General features: G+C 42.9%; 1 protein-coding gene across 1 annotated transcript in view; it reads right to left on the reverse strand.

Moving 5' to 3' along the window:
- Positions 1-13,986: 13,986 nt before the first annotated feature.
- The window catches only part of BUB1B (BUB1 mitotic checkpoint serine/threonine kinase B), a 75,103-nt gene continuing 70,189 nt past the window's right edge, over positions 13,987-18,900 (reverse strand). Inside the window, exons 21-23 of the mRNA XM_011989316.1 lie at positions 17,809-17,980; positions 16,914-17,020; positions 13,987-14,553 (exon numbers count right to left, since the gene is read on the reverse strand). Of these exons, the coding sequence (XP_011844706.1) occupies positions 14,358-14,553; positions 16,914-17,020; positions 17,809-17,980 (475 nt within the window). The 3' untranslated portion in view covers positions 13,987-14,357. The remainder of the gene's footprint in view (positions 14,554-16,913; positions 17,021-17,808; positions 17,981-18,900) is intronic.

Below are 18,900 nucleotides of genomic sequence, written 5' to 3' on the forward strand. Positions count from 1 at the left end.
AGACATTTCTACCTTTGAATCTTGGCTCCTAGGGATTTGCAGCAGCGTGAATCAGCCAAGCCCGTGTCCCTACAATTTCTTAGTCTTTTACTGTGTTTTTGTTAATGGACATATACAGTACTTGCAGTCTCAAAAGTAATTTGCCTCACCTGCATCATTTTGGTGAGTTGGATTCAGCTGGAACAACTGTTTATATCAACCTTGTCCCACTGTATGGTTTTAAAAAAACCATCTGGGGATGTCTTTGGAAAGGCCATGTGGCAATGAAGTTCCAAAAATTTTCATACACCAGTGCTTCCCAAGTTTTCCTAAAGAATAATAAAAACTTCTAGAAACAAAGCCTAGGGCTCCAGTGTGTGGGTAAAATTCATTTGCTGCCAAATTTTTCTAGATCTTTAGATTCCTCCCCACACTGCACACCCGCTTGTGCTGCATGTTCAGAAGGTGCCTCACTCAGGCGTTCTGATGGGCCTGTCTCCACCCACCGACACTAGTCAGCGCCTCTCACCGCAGGGCCAGGAAGGGAGGAACAGATTCTGCCCGCCTTCCTTCCCACCATCCCAAGTCAGGGCAGGTTCCGGAAAGGAAAGGCTTGATTAATGAGGTGTTGCCACTGGAGGCCTGTATATCCCACACTCCAGAGCTGGCCTTACCTTGGCGGCACTCGTCAGCCCTGCGCCTCCAGGAAAGCTAGGCCAGAAGCAGGGGCTCTACCTTCAAGAGATTTTTCTCAAGTGCCTTCCTTGGCCGGGAGGGTACAGAGGAACAGATGCTTCCTGGACATCTGCCCCAAAGTATTGGCAGCAAAGTAGGGGATGACTCAGTGAAGTCCTGGGGTCCTCAGTGGGAGGGAAGTTTCAGGGCCTTGTCAGATAGGTCCCTTGCAAGCCCTCCCCTGTGGCCCTGCTCCTGCTGTCCTCCTGTGGGCAAGGTGTGTGGAGGATGCTGGCAGGGGCCAAGGGTGGGCACAGTAAGTGACAAGAGATTCAAGTAGCCAATGTCAGCAGACAGCCAGAGAGGGTAGCAGGAGGGCACCATTTGGCAAGGTCTTCCCTTTTTACCCAATCTCTAGTCACAAAGCTATACAAGATATGAGGGAGGGGAGCACAGACCAGAATCTCGTCAGTATTGGAAGAGGCCCTGGCAAGGGACTCTGCTGTTGACTTCTCGAACAGTTTTCCCTCAGGAGAAAGGGTTTTCAGGCTGGGCGTGGTGGCTCGCACCTTAATCCTGGCACTTTGGGAGGCCGAGGCCGGAGGATCTCTTGAGTCCAGAGGATCTCTTGAGTCCAGGAATTCGAGACCAGCCTGGGCAACAGCGAGACCTTGTCTCACAAAAAATAAACAAAATTAGCCAGGCATGGTGGTGCACATCTGTAGTCCCATCTACTTGGGAGGTTGAGGTTGCAGTGAGCTGAGATTTGGCCACTGCACTCCAGCCTGGGCAACAGAGTGAGACCCTCTCTCTCGGAAAAAATGAAGAGGGATTTTCAAGTAAGTGAACAGGGAATGCAATGCTTTTTTCCAGGACTAGGTGTATGAAATTATGAAAATACTTGATTTCACAAGATGGGGTGGCAGCAGCTGAAAACCCTTTTATGTGAAGTCTCCAACACGTCAGGCGTAGTACATCTAGGCCCTTTCCAGCTGTGATTCCATGGACTCCTCAAAACACCATGAAGTAGGTATCATTACCCCAGGTTCTACGGATAAGGAGTCTGAGGCTCAATGTGTGTACACATCTTCTCCCAAATCAGGAAGTCGCAACGCCCTGGCTTTCCTTGTGACACCACATGGCTGAGGCAGGAACTCACTGGGAGCTTTGACTTGACTTGTTTCTGGGTGACTGAATAGATGGCTGAGAGGGAGCTACTCAATCAGGGTCTGGCCACAGCCTGCTGTGACCGGGGCTGTGGGTACTGCTGCAAGGGATGTGCCTCCCTCTGTGCTGGCTGGACAGAGGCCCACACCTCAGTGGGGAGTCAGCTTTCAATCTCCAAAGGCTCAGTGGCTGGCAGCAGGCCCGGCAGAGGCCTAGCCTGTGGATGAGCCTTTCCCCAGAGCAGCGCCTATGGGAGGGGCTGGCCCATCTCTGTCAGAGCAGGAAAACGGGGAGACTACCAAAGACTGGCTGGGACTTCACTAGGGATAGGACCAAAAGCCTTTTGTCAGTGAAAGGGTCACCCCTGCAGACTCTGACCAGATGACCTTAGGAGTGGGGCTGGTCCAAGCGGCGTCTGGGTCTTGACTCTGAGGAGTTAATGGCAAAGTGAGGAGCTGCCCAGAAGCCAGTCTGAGCAGAGCTGCAAACTGTAGAGTCCCAAGTCCTGGACTCACAGGTGTGTCCTCTTTCTGGCATATGATGGGATGGGCCTCTGCCATCTCAGCCCCAGCCCACCAGGAGCAGAGCCTTCTTGACACACCTGTTTCTAGGGCTGCTGCTAAGCCTGGCAGCATAGGTGGTGCAAAGGAGCCAAAAGACACACACAGAGCAGGGGTCCCCAACCCCTGGGGTGCGGACTGGTACCGGTCTGTGGCCTGATAGGAACTGGGCTGTACAGTAGGAGGTGAGCAGCAGGCAAGCAAGCATTACTGCCTGAGCTCTGCCTCCTGCAAGTGGCATTAGATTCTCATAGGCATGCGAACCCTATTGTGAACTGTGCACGCAAGGGATCTAGGTTGAGAATTTAGTTTCACCCAAAACCATCCCCCACCACCCCTCATCTGTGGAAAAACTGTCTTCCATGAGACTGGTCCCTGGTGCCAAAAAGGTTGGGGACCGCTGACAGAGGGTTCCAAAGGTCTCTACAAAGCCTGCAGTGAAACACTATTTTTTTGAGCACGTACTTTAGATTATGTGCTGTGTTGAACTCTTGCCATACACTAACTCACTTAATCCTCACAATACAATTAACTAACCCATTCAACAAATATCTACTGAGTACCTGCTAGGTACAATGCTTTCTGCTAGGTGCTGGGGAGAACTCAGTGAGCAAGTTGAGACCCTGTCCCCATGAAATTTATAGTCTGGCTAGGAACCATCATAATCCCATTTCAGAGATGAGGCAACTAAGGCATTGTGATGTTAACTTACTTAGGTCATTAAATGACAGGACATGGGTTTGAACCCAGGTGATCTATTTCAGAGTCTAGGATGCTATTGTGTTACCAAATCCTTCCTTTTTTCTTCCCAACAACACACTACCTATATAGCAGACACTGTTGGTTACCTTTTTATAAAAGAAAAAAAAAAAAAAAAAGAATGGAGTCTTGCTCTGTCACACAGGCTGGAGTGTATTGGTGCCATCATAGCTCACAGTAACCTCAAACTCCTTGGATCAACTGATCCTCCCGCCTCAGCCTCCTGAGTAACTGGGATTACAGGTGTGAGCCGCCATGCCCGGCTTGGTTGCCTTTCTAAATCCATCTCACCTCCCTTGCTGGAAGAAACCCTGTTTATTAGAATGTACACTCCTCTCCTAACTGTGTACTCAGCGAAAGGCCCCTCCCCAGCCCCAGCCCTTAGGGGTGAATCTTAAGTTTAAACTAATCTTGGTAACGCCCTTCCCTTTGCCAGGGATTGGTGTAGGCCCAGATATGTGACAATCTGGCCAAGAGACATGTGAGGAAGCCAGCTGGGAGGGTTTTGGGAGAAAGTTTTCTTACGCTGCTCCAAGTTGTTGTGGAACTTGGAACTGTGGTAGCCAACTGAGACCCACAAGGGAACCAGTTCGAGGACAAAAGCCAACATGCTGAGGATGGAGGAATAGGAAGGTGGAAACAACTTGGGCCCTACATGAACTTCTGAGCTCCAGGTTTGCTGCTATGTGAAATAACAGATATTCTTACCCCTTAAGATATTTTGGTTGTTGTTCTGTTTTTTTTTTGGTTTTGTTTTTTTTTGCAGCTGAAAACTACCTAATATAAGCCAGCTCCAGCCCCTGTCATGCCACACTAGCCCTTACTTCAGTCTAACACATACACTGCTCCACTCCATCGGCTCCTGCTCATGGCTTCCCTTGAGATGTCCGTTTTTAACTGACTTATTTCTCTCATATATTATCTTGGCTTTTAAGTGCTGTGGCCTGTTTCTCCAAATTATAAGCTATCTGAAGGGAGTGAGCATGCCTTACATTTTGTTATATTCTTCGTGGTACCCATCATCACTGTGGAGGCCACAGTAAAACTTAATATATAGGGCCTTTTTTTTTTTTTGGAGGTAGAGTTTTGCTCTTGTTGCTCAGGCTAGAGTACAATGGCATGATCTCAGGTCACTGCAACCTCCACCTCCTGGGTTCAAGCAATTCTCTTGCTTCAGCCTCCTGAGTAACTGGGACTATAGGCATGTGCCACCATGCCCGGCTAATTTTGTATTTTTAGTAGAGACAGGGTTTCTCCATGTTGGTCAGGTTGGTCTTGAACTCCTGACCTCAGGTGATCTGCCTGCCTCGGCCTCCCAAAGTGCTGGGATTACAGGTGTGAGCCACTGCACCTGACCCTAGGGGCTTATCTTTTTTGCCACATTCCAAGATATTATTTGCTGCCCTGGAGGGCAAAAATGAACACATTTCTGTGTTCAACAAAGAGTAAAACGGGAGTCAACAGGTTGCAGCTGCAGGCCGGAGTGAATGAGAATGTCAGGCATCTCTCTCAACAGTGGCTTAGATTCACCAGTGGTTTGCACCAGCTCCTACTGCCTCCCATGTGCCTTGCCCTGGGCTGGATGCTGGGGAAACAGACACGAATCACTGCTTGCTCTAAGTCAGGGAACTTCCATGCTCACCTACTGTCTTGTGTTCATTCTCATAAGAACCCTTTGAGGTAGGAGCCGTCAGTACTAGTTTAGATGGGCAAGCAAAGGCAGTGACCTAATCAGATCAAGCAGCTGTTGAGCCCAGGTTTTCCAGTTCCTGAATTGAGTTCACAGGGCTTCCTATTATTTCCCCTTTCCTTTTTCCTATTAAGCAAGTGATCACCTTTTATTCATTGGCTCAGGTGAGGGATGTAGCACAGCATAAAATAGAAATACAGTCAGGCATTTACTTAATGACAGATACTAGCTTAATGATAAGAGATACATTCTGAGAAATGCATTGTTAGGTAGTTTCATCGTGCAAACATCAGAGTGTAGTTACACAAACTTAGATGGTATAAACCTATTGTACACCTAGGCTATATGGTGCAGGCTATTGTCCCTAGGCTACAAACCTGCAAAGCATGTTACTGTACTGAATACTGTAGGCAGCTGTGACACAAAGGTGCGCATTTGTGTATCTAAACATATTTAGGCTGCAGGCAGTTGCCCACACCTGTAATACCAGCACTTTGGGAGGCCGAGGTGGGAGGATCCCTTGAGTTCAGGAGTTTGAGACCAGCCTGGGCAACACTGTGAGATACTGTCTGTAATTTAAAAAAAAGAAAATTAGCCAGGTATGGTAGCACACACCTGTGGTCCCAGCTACTTGGGAGGCTTAGGTGGGAGAATCGCTGAAGCCTAGAAAATGGAGCTGAAGTGAGCTCTGATCATGTCACCACACTCCAGCCTGCAACAGAGTGAGACCCTGCCTCAAAAAATAATAAAAATAAAAAGTAAACCTATTTAAACATAGAAAAGGTACAGTAAAATTATGGTATTATATCTTATGGGACCACAGTCAGATATGAGGTTCACTGTTGACCGCAACACTGTTGTGTGGCTAGATGTGCTAGCAACAAGAGAGTCTCAGGAAGGGACTAGATGCCTTAAATGGGATCAGTAGGCCATGCCCCTATGCTAGAAAGCCATTTCTCCGGGTTGGGGAGAGGAAGACTGAGATGCACCTGTAAGTGGCTGGTGGGCAGCAAGACCCTGCCTGGTACCTCGGAGCACACAGGACCCAAGACAGCCTTTTAAAGATCTCTGCGCTCTGAACATGGCACAGAAGCAGCCCAGCTGTAAGCCAGAGGTCCTTTGGGCTGAAACGGCCTTGCGGAATGAGAATGGGGACGGGATGGACTTTCCCGATACCTTGGTATGTAGCTGATCTTAAGGACTATCTCTTTAAGTACAAATATTTGGTTCCCTGAAACTTATCCTGATAGAAACAACTAATTTCCCCTTATCTTTAAATTACAGAATACTGCATTTCTTTCACTTACCTTTATTATATTACAGGTTTAGCTATACTGTGTACATTAAGTCAAAAGACAGTAAGGCTCCAACCAGCTGAGATCAACCAGCGGAGATCTCAAATTACTTGAGAGGTTTCCAGAGAACCTTAGACCATTAGAACTAAATCAATACAAACATCTACAAGTATGTGTACTTAAAAGCTTCAGTTCTCAATACTCCGTAAAGTAGGCACTTCAGTTATCCTCATTTTATAGATGACACTGGTTCAGAGAGGTGAAGTAACTTGTCCAGTGCTAAACAGCTAGGATTCAAGTCCAGATATTTTGGCTAAAGGCAGAATTTCTAGCCACCATGCTAGTGTTTGGTTTGGTACCATAGGCAGAGCGCCATCTCAATGCTGAGAAGGTTCTAAGCAGACCTTGGGCCTGTAAAGTCGACCCCTTATAATGTGAGCACTATATTGAAATCCTAACCAGGGCATAAAAAGAGAACTTGCCGGCCGGGCGCAGTGGCTCATGCCTGTCATCCCAGCACTTTGGGAGGCTGACGGGGGCAGATCGCCTGAGGTCGGGAGTTCAAGACCAGCCTGACCAACGTGGAGAAACCCCATGTCTACTAAAAATACAAAATTAGATGGGCATGGTAGTGGGCTCCTGTAACCCCAGCTACTCAGGAGGCTGAGGCAGGAGAATTGCTTGAACCCGGAAGGCGGAGGCTGCAGTGAGCTGAGATTGTGCCACTGCACTCCAGCCTGGGCAACAAGAGTGAAACTCCATCTCGAAAAAATAAAAGAGAACTTGCCTCCAACAAACTCATATGAGTTGGAGAGGTAAGTCCATACATATAGACAAGTCCAAGGCAATTCATAATAAAATGTCACAGAGGAATGGTACAGGGAGGAGCTGTGCAGCTGCCCCCAAATGCCTATACCATGGAACCTTGACCACTGGTCCATATGCTAGGATATTGAACATGCCTGTCTGAGTGAGTCCTGAGCAATCAATGGCCTTTGTGCCTGTTCAGTGATGGGGTACACTTGATCTGAAAAAGTCCCTCCTGCCCATGCTAGTTAGCTTTTGTCTACTCTGTCTCACTCATATTTCTGCTAGCCTGACCCCCTTGACTCGCTGGGACTCTGGACTCACTGCACACTCATTCACCCTTAGCTATCATTTCCTTGAATGAGAAAACATCATTGAAGATTCATGCATGTCATCTTTTTAAACTGTGTGATCATTTTGTTCTAGGGTTATCAGATTTTTCAATTTTGTTTAGAATGCAAAAGGAAACAAATAAGGGCCAGGATGGTGGCTCATGCCTGTAGTCCCAGCATTTTGGGAGGCCAAGGTGGGTGAACTGCTTGAGCTCAGGAGTTCAAGACCAGCCTGGGCAACATGGTGAAACCCCATTTCTTGGTGGGAGCGTGCGGGGGTGTGGGGAGCCAGCTAGGCTTTAAAATGCCAAAAAAAAAAAAAAAAAAAGTTTTAAAAAAGAAAACAAATAAAATGCATATCTATCTTTTTGTCCACAGATTTTAATTGGTATTTGTTTTCATGAAATGCCATCCTCACTTTAATTTCAAGACTGATGCAATTTAATAGGAAATACAGTACACATTTTGGTGGAATATACTTGTGAAAATAACATTTAATTTAAAAAGGTGTAAACAGGACGGTGAAGTATATTGCAATGTAAGGTCAGCAGTCAATTATTACATGTTAAAGAAACATGTATAAACTGGCATACTAAAAATGAAAGTGAGATTACACTTTCAGCTACACCTAGAGCCTTATTCAGATATTTTTCCCTCTCACCAAGGCTCCAATGTAACTACTTTCTGAACTTGTGGCTCCTCCTTTCCAATATTTTAATTCACGACTTATTTTTCAGAACCATGTGCTCATTTCTGGGAGTATATAAAATTAATAGACACATAGTTCCCTGCTCACAAGGGGCTTAAAAACTAGCAGTTTGGCGGGACAGCCACAGTTTCCCATGGAAAGGCTAACATGAATTTACAGGACAACACTGCTCATAAGCCGAAGGTTGGCCACACAAGCCTCTAAGGAGCAAGATTATCAGAAGTAATATGCTTTGAGGGAAAAAGCACATGTCTACAGAAGTTTAGCCTAAGTTCATCACTGTTTGTTCTTTTCTTAAACATACGTCACTTTGTGAAAACTCAAGTTTTTATATGAAAGCCATAAAAAATGTATTTTGTGTTGAAAATAGTTGGATTTTATATAATTTTATACTTTGTTCACAGACACAGGAAGTTGTAATAGTAGGAAGATGGTAATTTTACAAAGCACATCTCTAATAGAACATTATAAAACATTTAAACATGACTTTTCATATACTAAAAATAAAAGCTCAGATATATTATCTTCAATGATTTAAAATTATTTTAATTCTCATTTGAATTCCATATCAACCTTGCTTTCATGTTTAGATAATAAAGCTTTCCAATGTCCCAGTGTTTTAAAAAACGAACATTTAACAAGGCTTATTTTTTATAACATAGAGGAGGGAAAAGATGACAAAAACACGGCCTATAATTTCTTAGCCTAGATTAACCCAGTATGTTTTTTAAAAAAGCAATTCATGTACGTGGTCAGAAAATTCAAAATGCTTATAAATGTACAAATTGAAAAGTAAGAGCCTTCATTCTTTCCTCTCTCCACTCCCATACACTCTCCCCACGAAAGGCAATCACCTTTTCCCCACAGCTTTTTTCCCTACATCGGCTGAAAATGTCTGCCTAGCTCAGGTTCTGCCATCTACAAGGGCTCATAGCAAATTGGAAGGGCGTTCCCTGCCAGTGGCGAGGCACCCTGCAGCCTGCAGAGATGGTCTGCCAGTGACTCTGCACTAGTGCCAGGACTACCTTCCTGGGGTCTGTCACATGGATTATCCCTCTGGGGACTGTCGAGTGTTGGAAGCGGAGAGGACAAGTGTTAGAAACAGTGCTTTCTCTGAGCTCCTGTGTCAATGCTTTTGTGAGATAAATTCTTAGAAAAATTTCTCAGCTAAAGGGAATATTTAAGTGAATTTTGCCAAATCAACTTCTAATAATGTACCAATTTGCGTCCCAATTAATAATATATGAGTGCCTGTTTCTTATCATCCTTACGAATACAATTTTCAGCCATTTAGAGTGAATGACAATTTCTCATTTATTTTGCATTTTATTTAGTTAAGAATGAACATCTCATGTATATGAGCCATTAAAATGTTTTAGTGGATTGTTCATGTCCTTTGCCTGTTTCTTTTGGTTTTCAATTTTTTATTTTTAAGAGTTTTTTGGACTTTAGGTAAAACATTTTTATTCGTTCAGGTACTGTTCTAGACAGTGCAGTCAAACAGGAAACAACGAAAATCCCTGCCCTTAAGGAGTTCAAATTTTAGTAGAAAGATAAAGAAAAAAAAGTGTATGTATACACGCACACACACAACACAGACACACGCACGAGGCGGTGACAGGTGCTATAGAAAAAAAATAAAGGAGGGTAAAAAGGGATAGAAAGTGACAGCAGTGTGTGTGGGATGGGATGCTATTCTGTACAGTGTACAAAATGGTCAGGGACAGCCTCTCTGATAGAGTGGAGATTTGAGAAGACACCTACCTGAAAGGAAGAAAGGGAGTAATTTACCTGAAGATCAAGGAAAAAACTTTCAGGCAGAAATGTTTTTTCTGCCAAAAAACATCTGGCCTTTAAAGCCAAAAGTCTTTAAAGAGAGGGAGAGGGAAATTAGTTGGCACATTTGAGAAGCAGCAAGGAAGCTGACTACAGCAGTGTGGGTGAGGAAGAGGGGAGTCAGGGAGGAGGTCAGAGAAAGAGTGGGGTCAGATAGGATAGGGTCTTACAGGCCATGGTAAAGTCTTTGGAGGGTTCTGATTTGGCTGGAGGTGGGTACGAACAATAGAGATGAGTCATGAGACCAGATGAAAGTCGATGCAAGCCTGGACAACACAGTGAGACTTTGTCTCTACTAAAGATTAAAAAAATTAGCAAGGTGTGGTGGTGTGCACCGACACTCCCAGCTACTTGGGAGGCCCGAAACCAGGAGATTGATTTCACCACTGCATTGCAGCCTGGGCGACAGAGCAAGATCCCTGGGTCAAGGCAAAAAAAAGATGTAAATATTTGTTGCCAGTAAATGTTCCTAGTTTGAATTTATGGTGTTTTAATTTTTTTGGAGGGGAGGATAGGTGGCCATGCTATATTTAATTTTTTTTTATCTACTATAGTAATAGTAATCTTCTTGTTTATATCTTGCTTTTATGTCACACAGGCAAAAGATTGCAAAACCATCTATTACATTGAATTCTGATTAAAATTTCTGATTTCTCCAAAATTATTTTGGGGATAAGCAGTGAAACAGGCAAGATCAATGCATAAGACTGCACCGTGTATTTGCTGCACAAAGGTACCAGGCTGAGGGCGTAAGTGGGGACTGAAGTTCAGTCAAGCTATGGTACATTGGGAGGCACTGAATCCACTAGAGGAAGGGGCCTTTTCTAATTTGCACAAAGGTGCTAGATGAACTAGTAGTGGCCCTGGGGATAGAGTTCAAGCTTTAATCCATTGTGGGTTTCCTTTCTTTCTTTCTTTTTTTTGAGACAGAGTTTCACTCTTGTTGCCCAGGCTGGAGTACAATGGCATGATATTGGCTAACTGCAACCTCCACCTCCTGGGTTCAAGCAATTCTCCTGCCTCAGTCTCTCAAGTAGCTGGGATTATAGGCATGCGACACCATACATGGCTAATTTTGTATTTTTAGTGCAGATGGGGTTTCACCATGTTGGCCAGGCTGGTCATGAACTCCTGACCTCAGGTGATCCGCCCGCCTCAGCCTCCCAAAGTGTTGGGATTACAGGTGTGAGCCACTGCACCCAGCCTAATTCACAGTTTTAATACCAGTTATTAAACAATCTTTTCACATACTGACTTAAAATGCCATCTTTGTCCTATTAAATATTCATAGCTTCTTATGTCTCTGGTAGAACCAAGGACCCCATTAAGATAGAAGTTTGCCATATTACAAAATTTTTTTTTTTTTTTTTTTTTGAGATGGAATCTCGCTCAGTCGCCCAGGCTGGAGTGCAGTGGCGCGATCTCGGCTCACTGCAAGCTCCGCCTCCCGGGTTCTCAGGTTCACGCCATTCTCCTGCCTCAGCCTCCCAAGTAGCTGGGACTACAGGCGCCCGCCACCACGCCCGGGTAATTTTTTGCATTTGTAGTAGAGACGGGTTTTCACCGTGTTAGCCAGGATGGTCTCGATCTCCTGACCTCGTGATGCGCCCGCCTTGGCCTCCCAAAGTGCTGGGATTACAGGCTTGAGCCACTGCACCCGGCCACAAAAAAAATTTTTTTAAATGCATTTTCCTCACTAGGGAAACCTTAATTTTAGGAGCCAAATTAGAAGCTAATTTTGGCACATTAGAAGAACTGGTGCAGTTGGAAGAATTCCTTATTTTCAGATGCAACAGAAAAGCACTTCTTTGCTGTCTTTGCTTAAAGGCTTCAGCTTAAAGACACCAATGAGTTATTTCAAAGAACCTTGTGCTAACCTTCTCAAAGGCTTTCTTATCCACCTTGAGATAAGCTCAACCAACAGTCTGAAATCCTACTGCTCCAGGAAAATCTTTTTATTTCCAGGTTCAGGTTTGGCATCAGTTAGAGCACTATCAGTGGGTGTACAAACACTTTGTGAATGGTGAGATGCTATATGTTATGTGGTCTCTTTTCAAACAAAAGTAAAACTCCTGCCTTTTCAGCTGTCCCTCACTACCTAACCAGGTCCATCACTACACTATTACTGCCTTAGTGAGACAAGAAATAAGAACCATTTGAAACTTCTGCCAAAAAGGAAATGCTTCCTTCTCCCAAGACAAATAAGCATAAAATATAAGGGAAATGGAAAGGATCTCACTTTGTGGTTTTATGCTTAGGCAAACAGAAAACCTAAGACATTGTAAGTCCTAATTGGTCAGGTGCCTTTTCTTCTCTCTACAAAGAAGGGCTGGGGTTGGAGGAGATTGGAATGCAAGGAGGGGTGGCAAAACAGCAAGTTCTCTAACAAAGTAGCTTCCTCAGATTCTCCTCCCTTTCCTCACAGCCTACTTTCAGAAACAAAGCTTTACTTACATAGCACCCTGCTGTCAAGGTTGCTAAAGAATTCACTACATAGTAGCTAAGCCTATATTAAGAATAAATCTAAATTTACTGTCCAGTCTCAGAGTAATAACTTCATGTGTCAACAGAGTGAACTGACAAATGAGGAGAGCAGAAAGGAGAGGGGCTTGATTATGTAAAAGATACAGATATATCATTTTACATCATCAGTACGGGAAGCAAATGTGAGAATGTTTGGAGAGCTGTATTTTGGTTAAGAGCAAATATTTCTAAGTTGATTATCTTTCAGATCCAAGTCATGTTGCAGTGCTTCAACTATATATGCTTAAATATTTTTAGTTGAGACATACGTAGGATTTTTTGCTTTCCAGCAATCTTAGAGCAGTAACAGTGACAATTAAAGTAAAAAAAAAAAAATAAGGCACTAGCATGGAGGAACATTAGGTAATTTTGATATTTAGATATGAAATTATTAGATAATTTTCTTTCCTTTTTTTGTTAGAGGCAGGGTCTTGTTCTGTCGCCCACAGCAAGAGTGCAATGTCGCAATCATGCTCACTAAACCTTGAACTCCCAGGCTCAAGCAATCCTTTCGCCTCAGCTTCCCAAGTAGCTAGGACTATAGGCATGTGAGACCGCACCCAACTAATTTATATTTATTTTTATTTTTTGTAGAGATGGGGCTCACTTTGTCACCCAGGCAGCTCTCAAACTCCTGGCCTCATGTGAATCTCCCTCCTTGGCCTCCCAAAGTGCTCGGATTACAGACATGAGTCACGGTGCCCAGCTGATAGTTGGATAATTTTCATTGCCTTTTTCTACCAATTTTCTTCCCTATCCCTGAGGCCAGGTGTAATTCATGCTTCCTTTTGGGAGGCCAGTACTTTATCTAGGCCTATTCTCTTCCAAACTATTTCATACTTCAAAGTTATCATTTTATTCTGACCTCCTGCTTCCTCAAATCTTTCAAACAAAATTTCCTTTTATTCTTTCACTGACCCTTGCCCCCTCCAAGTCATTCTGCATGTAATAGAATGGTGATTTTTCCATTTCTGAAAGGTTGCTAAACCCTCTTTAACACATTTGCTTTTATTTTCTAACAGTCAGATTCCTAATCAAGAGACCCAGTAGCAGTGCCACTAGATCATATAAATAGACCAAGGGGCTTGGTGGATAAAAGTGAAAGCATTAGGGGCGGGCATGGTGGCTCATGCCTCTAATCTCAGCACTTTGGGAGGCTGAGGTGGGCAGATCACTTGAGCCCAGGAGTTCGAGACCAGCCTGGGCAATGTGGCGAAACCCCATCTCTACAAAAGTACAAAAAATTAGCCAGATGTGGTGGTGTGAGCCTGTGCTCCCAACTACTTGGAAGGCTGAGGTGGGAAAATTGCCAGAGTCTGGAAAGGCCAGGTGATAGCCTGGGCAACAGAGGACACCCTGTCTCCAAGAAAGTGAAAACATTGAAACATAAGCCACATATACAATCATGCCACTTGAAATTGAAGGAAATTTGGTCTTATGCATATCATCTTACCTACTTTTCAGTCTAGACCACTTATTTGAAGGTCAGACCCACCTAAAGAAGTAGTTGGCTATTCTGTCTCATCACAACCCTATTGCAACAATTCTAAGTCTAGGATATATAAATTTCCATGGCAAAATAGCCCCTCTCTGCAAAATTAAGCCATTTGTTATTTTAGTTTGCAAAAACTACATGACATGTTAGAAGCACAAATTTAACAGATACTATTTTATTATTTACAAAATACATGGTGATCGTAAGAGAACATTTTACAAATTACAAATGGGAAAAGTACAGGGAAAAGTAGAGACAAATGGGTTAAATAACAAGGTAACCATTTGTAATGAGCCTGTTTAGAATAAAATAGTTCTTCTTAAAAGTTAGACAAGGCCATGAGTAAGCATATCACTGTGTAAAAAATGTCAGTTTTTCGTATATTCGAAATATACGTCTACCAAAAAGCAGAAAAGCAATGGTAGTGCATCTAAATGTGTCCTAAATTAAATTACAGCATATACAGTTTCAGTGTTCCACAATACAACCATTGCTCTGAGGCAGGAATCTGTGAGACTTCACTGCCTAGCTCACTGAAAGAGCAAAGCCCCAGGACTAGTTAACTTCCCTACCTTCCATAAGGCTTTGTTCAGGTGACTTTGGAATGTAGTGTCAAAAACCCCATTCATTTCTGCTGCAAGCTCCCTCAGAACCGACACTGTGGCCTCATCATTGGCATTCAGAATCCGCACAAAGAATTTATTCCACAATTCACCATCTTTTAGCCTAAAAATATATAAAACCATTTCCATCAAGATTAGGCATATGAAAATTATAATTTCTTTTAGTTTAACTCAGTGGTACATTTATGCACCAAAATGGTGTAAGGTAATACCTAGAACTCTAGGGTTAGAGATCATTCAAATAGTCCTTTGAAAGCCCAGGGAAGAACTACAAAAAAGGGCTACCATAGTGGGAAAAGCCAAGATACAATGCACATAAAGGGAAAGAAGTTCTCTCATCTAAATCTATAAATTTCCTCTGTGTACTAAGGCATAGCACTTTTCTTCTACAAATAGAAGAAAAAGGAATTTTATTTCTTCCAACTTTCCTAGAGTCTAGGTCATCAAAAAGGCTACAGCTCCTTTCTCCCACCCAAGTAGTGGATCATCTTTACAATTCTCTGAGAACTGTAAGCTTGACTAAAGTAACTACTGCTTAATATGTTTGTACCTTTGCTTATTATTATTTTCTTTTGATCAGAGAAACTTCCCTTATTAGATAAGGCAGGGCTGTTAGGAAACCCCAACTGACCCCACTTGTTTCTGCTTGTGTTAGCCAGACCTGTCTGGCCCATAGCCAAGTGGACATACCTATATCCATCCTATATGTCTTACATTGTATTTTAAGCCTATTTTAAAAAGTACATGTAAGAGATAACACTGGCCAAGTTCTGAATTAAATAAAGAGAAAACTATAATTCAATTATTCAAAGAGGAAAATAGAGAAGGGGCATTAAATCTTCAACACGGATTTTTTTTTTAACCAAAGAATATAACAATAGGTGACAGACTGGCAAACTTATGCTGGGAACTTATTTGCTAAGCTAAGCTAAAATGGAACATAGATACTTAAGTTGTTTGTTTTTGTTGTTGTTGTTGTTTTGTTTTTGTTTTTGTTTTTTGAGACGGAGTCTCACTCTGTGGCCCAGGCTGGAGTGCAGTGGCGAGATCTCGGCTCACTGCAAGCTCCGCCTCCCGGGTTCAGGCCATTCTCCTGCCTCAGCCTCCCGAGTAGCTGGGACTACAGGCGCCCGCCACCTCGCCCGGCTAGTTTTTTGTATTTTTTAGTAGAGACGGGGTTTCACTGGGTTAGCCAGGATGGTCTCGATCTCCTGACCTCGTGATCCGCCCGTCTCGGCCTCCCAAAGTGCTGGGATTACAGGCTTGAGCCACCGCGCCCGGCCTTTTTTTTTTTTTTTTAAGATGGAGATCTCACTCTGTTGCCCAGGCTGGAGTGCAGTGGCACGATCTCAGCTCACTGCAACCTCTGCCTCCCGGGTTCTCAGGTTCAGGTGATTCTCGTGCCTGAGCTTCCCAAGTAGCTAAGATTACAGGGATGGGCCACCACACCCGGCTAATTTTCTTGTATTTTGAGTAGAGACGGGGTTTCACCATGTTGCCCAGGCTGCGCTCAAACTCCTGACCTCAGGAGATCTGCCTCAGCCTCCCAAAGTGCTGGGATTACAGGTGTGAGCCACCATGCTCGGCCGACTTAATAATTATGAGCAGGCTTGAGGGAATACTAAGGTTCTGAGACCAAGCAGTGCTTATTAAGAGACCATTTACTTCTTCACCAGGAGATTCAGTTATCTGGTTGGGTTCTATCCACTTATTAAATAAATAATAGCCTAAAATTAGCATACAGTTTAGAAATGTAAGTCTTTTCAAGAGATGCTTATTAACTTTTGGTAATAATCATTATTAAAAAGCAATTTAGGCCAGGCGCAGTGGCTCACATCTGTAATCCTAGCACTTTGGTAGGCTGAGGTGGGCGGCTCACGAGGTCAGGAGTTCGAGACCATCCTGGCCAACATGGTGAAACCCTATCTCTACTAAAAATACAAAAATTAGCCAGGCATGGTAGTGCACGCCTGTAATCCCAGCTACACAAGAGGCTGAGGCAGGAGAATCGCTTGAACCTGGGAGGCAGAGGTTGCAGTGAGCTGAGATTGTGCCACTGCACTCCAGCCTGGGTGACACAGCGAGACTCTACCTCAATAAATAAATAAATAAATAAATAGGAATTTAAGGCTAACACCAATTGATTAGGAAATTATTCTCATGAAATGTTTATTTTCACATATCTAAACTGGGAAGCTTCCATACTATAGCTGTAGTCTGGAAGATACAGCTACATTCAGAATGAGGTCCTGAAGTCTGAATAGTTTTGAATCTTATTTTTAATGAGCAGTTCTTTTATCCTGCACTAGATGCTCTGCTGATACTCTAATGAAAACTCGCTGAAACTACTGGAATCATGGCATTTGGGTTACAAAAACTAAGGCTGCCAAAGCAGAGATAGCACCCAAGAGAAACAGAAAATTACAGGGACGGGCAGAGACCCTGAAATTCATCAATACTTACTCAGAAATATTTTGGCTAAGTTTCCAGAAGGACCCATCCCAGAAGACCTGTAGGTGTTCCTTGAACAAAAGTAAATGTGCTAAATCTGCTATACCAAACAGGTCTACCTGAAATCACAAAAAGCACCATCAGCTAAAATAATTCTCTGCCTCTACCATGGCAGCTTATTTCGGTAGGAAGTTGAAAGGTATTACAGTGCTTAACTAAGTTTATTTTATGACATACATTTTAGTAGACTGTTCCTCACCCTTACAGTAAAGGGAGAAGCTCTCCAAAGAAATGATCAATAGAGCCAACTCTAGGAGATCTCCTTAAGAACAAAAGATGAAATATTTGGACTATCACATTCAAATCTGTAGACCTACTGAGTTTGCATGAACTCCAACTGTGATCTAAATGGGGTCCACATGATTAGTTCAGGTTTGTGCTACATATTCAATCAGCAAATGTCTTACGTCTAGAGCTGAGTTAGAGTGAATTTCTGCATATAACGCCACCATACAAAAGACTTTACGTTTGTGCTAATGTTGTTTTTATATACATTACTTCATTTACTCCTCACAACAATTCTGATAAACACACAGCAGAGACTGTTATCCCTTTTTTACAGAGAAGATCACAGAAAATGACTTATAAAAGATTACATGGGTGGTAGGCAGTAGGAATGGCCCTGGCACTTGGTTACAGTTAGTCATGTGTTTGCACGTGTATGTGTATATTCTTCAATGCTGTAACACAAAAATGTTACATTTTACTTCACTTGGTGATATTTGAAAACTAGGTCATCTATTCTGGGAGAGTCAATATCAGTAAACACCAGCTTTTATACCTTATCTAGATAATAAAGAGATTAAGAAACCCTCTCCATATTTGCTCAGGCTTGTTTTACACTTACCTGGTAGGGAGAAGAACAGTTAGCCAAGATCTTTTGTCCTTCCAGGATCTGTACAGTCCGAAAGCCGCTGAGGGTAAAAACATCTAGCTGTACCCTAAGGTCAACACTGTAGGAAAAGTCCACTATCTTCAAAGCTTGATTGTTCTCGTTACAATCATAGGGATCGTGGATTCTGAGCCCAGATTTAAGAGAAGGAGATAATAAAAATAGGCCATGAAAGAAGCTGCATAGCTGGTCTTTTAAAAAAAAAAAAAAGGTACCTTGAGTACATCTTAGCTATGCCGACAACTCCCTCCAGTGGTTGATTTTGAAAATGCACCTGTAAGACTCAAGAGTAGTGGCAGTGTCCACCCAATGCGGAAGGAATGTCACCAGTTTGGTGACACAAAGTATATTTCAGTCACTATGCATGGCCACCATTAAACATTTATCAAGCTTCCATATTATATAAAGTAAGTATGGAGGCAGAGCACAGGCTTCTTCCCTGTACTGTACACATTAACACATACAATTGCAATGATTTATACACTGACAGGAATTACGATGGAGGAAATTAAAATTTTATAGGTGTCATAGCCTTTCTTGTTTACTATTCCAGATAGGCTTTCCAGGTATTGTTCAGATTCTTCCTTCCAGAGTTTAATGGAAAACAATGCAAGTCTGTTTTATAAAGTCCTACCTATATTGTAAAACACCATATTTTATCTTACTCTTATTCGTAATTCCAGTTCTTATTTACTAAAAAAAACCTTTATAATACTAATTAATTATCAATTAATTTTGTTTTCCTTGGGTTTATCTATCCTAATAACGCTATTCTCCATGGAGACATAGGAACTGTTTATAAATGAAAAGAGTGGGTTTTCATGTGCTCCTTTTGTCTCTGTTTTTCTCAATTAGTTCCCTCAAACTCCTGATATTGGTGCAATATTCCTAAATACAGGCTTTAACTACTCCAATTACATACCTCCACAGCACAGAATGATCTATGTATTTTACTTTAAAATTGACAATTGCTCCCATTTTTCCTTGGCACAAGATCCAACCTTTTTTGGCCACCATTAAACTATACTATAATTTAAAATAAATAAA

The sequence above is a fragment of the Mandrillus leucophaeus genome, unplaced genomic scaffold (genome assembly GCF_000951045.1).
Source record: "Mandrillus leucophaeus isolate KB7577 unplaced genomic scaffold, Mleu.le_1.0 Scaffold35, whole genome shotgun sequence".
Classification (NCBI taxonomy): domain Eukaryota; kingdom Metazoa; phylum Chordata; class Mammalia; order Primates; family Cercopithecidae; genus Mandrillus; species Mandrillus leucophaeus.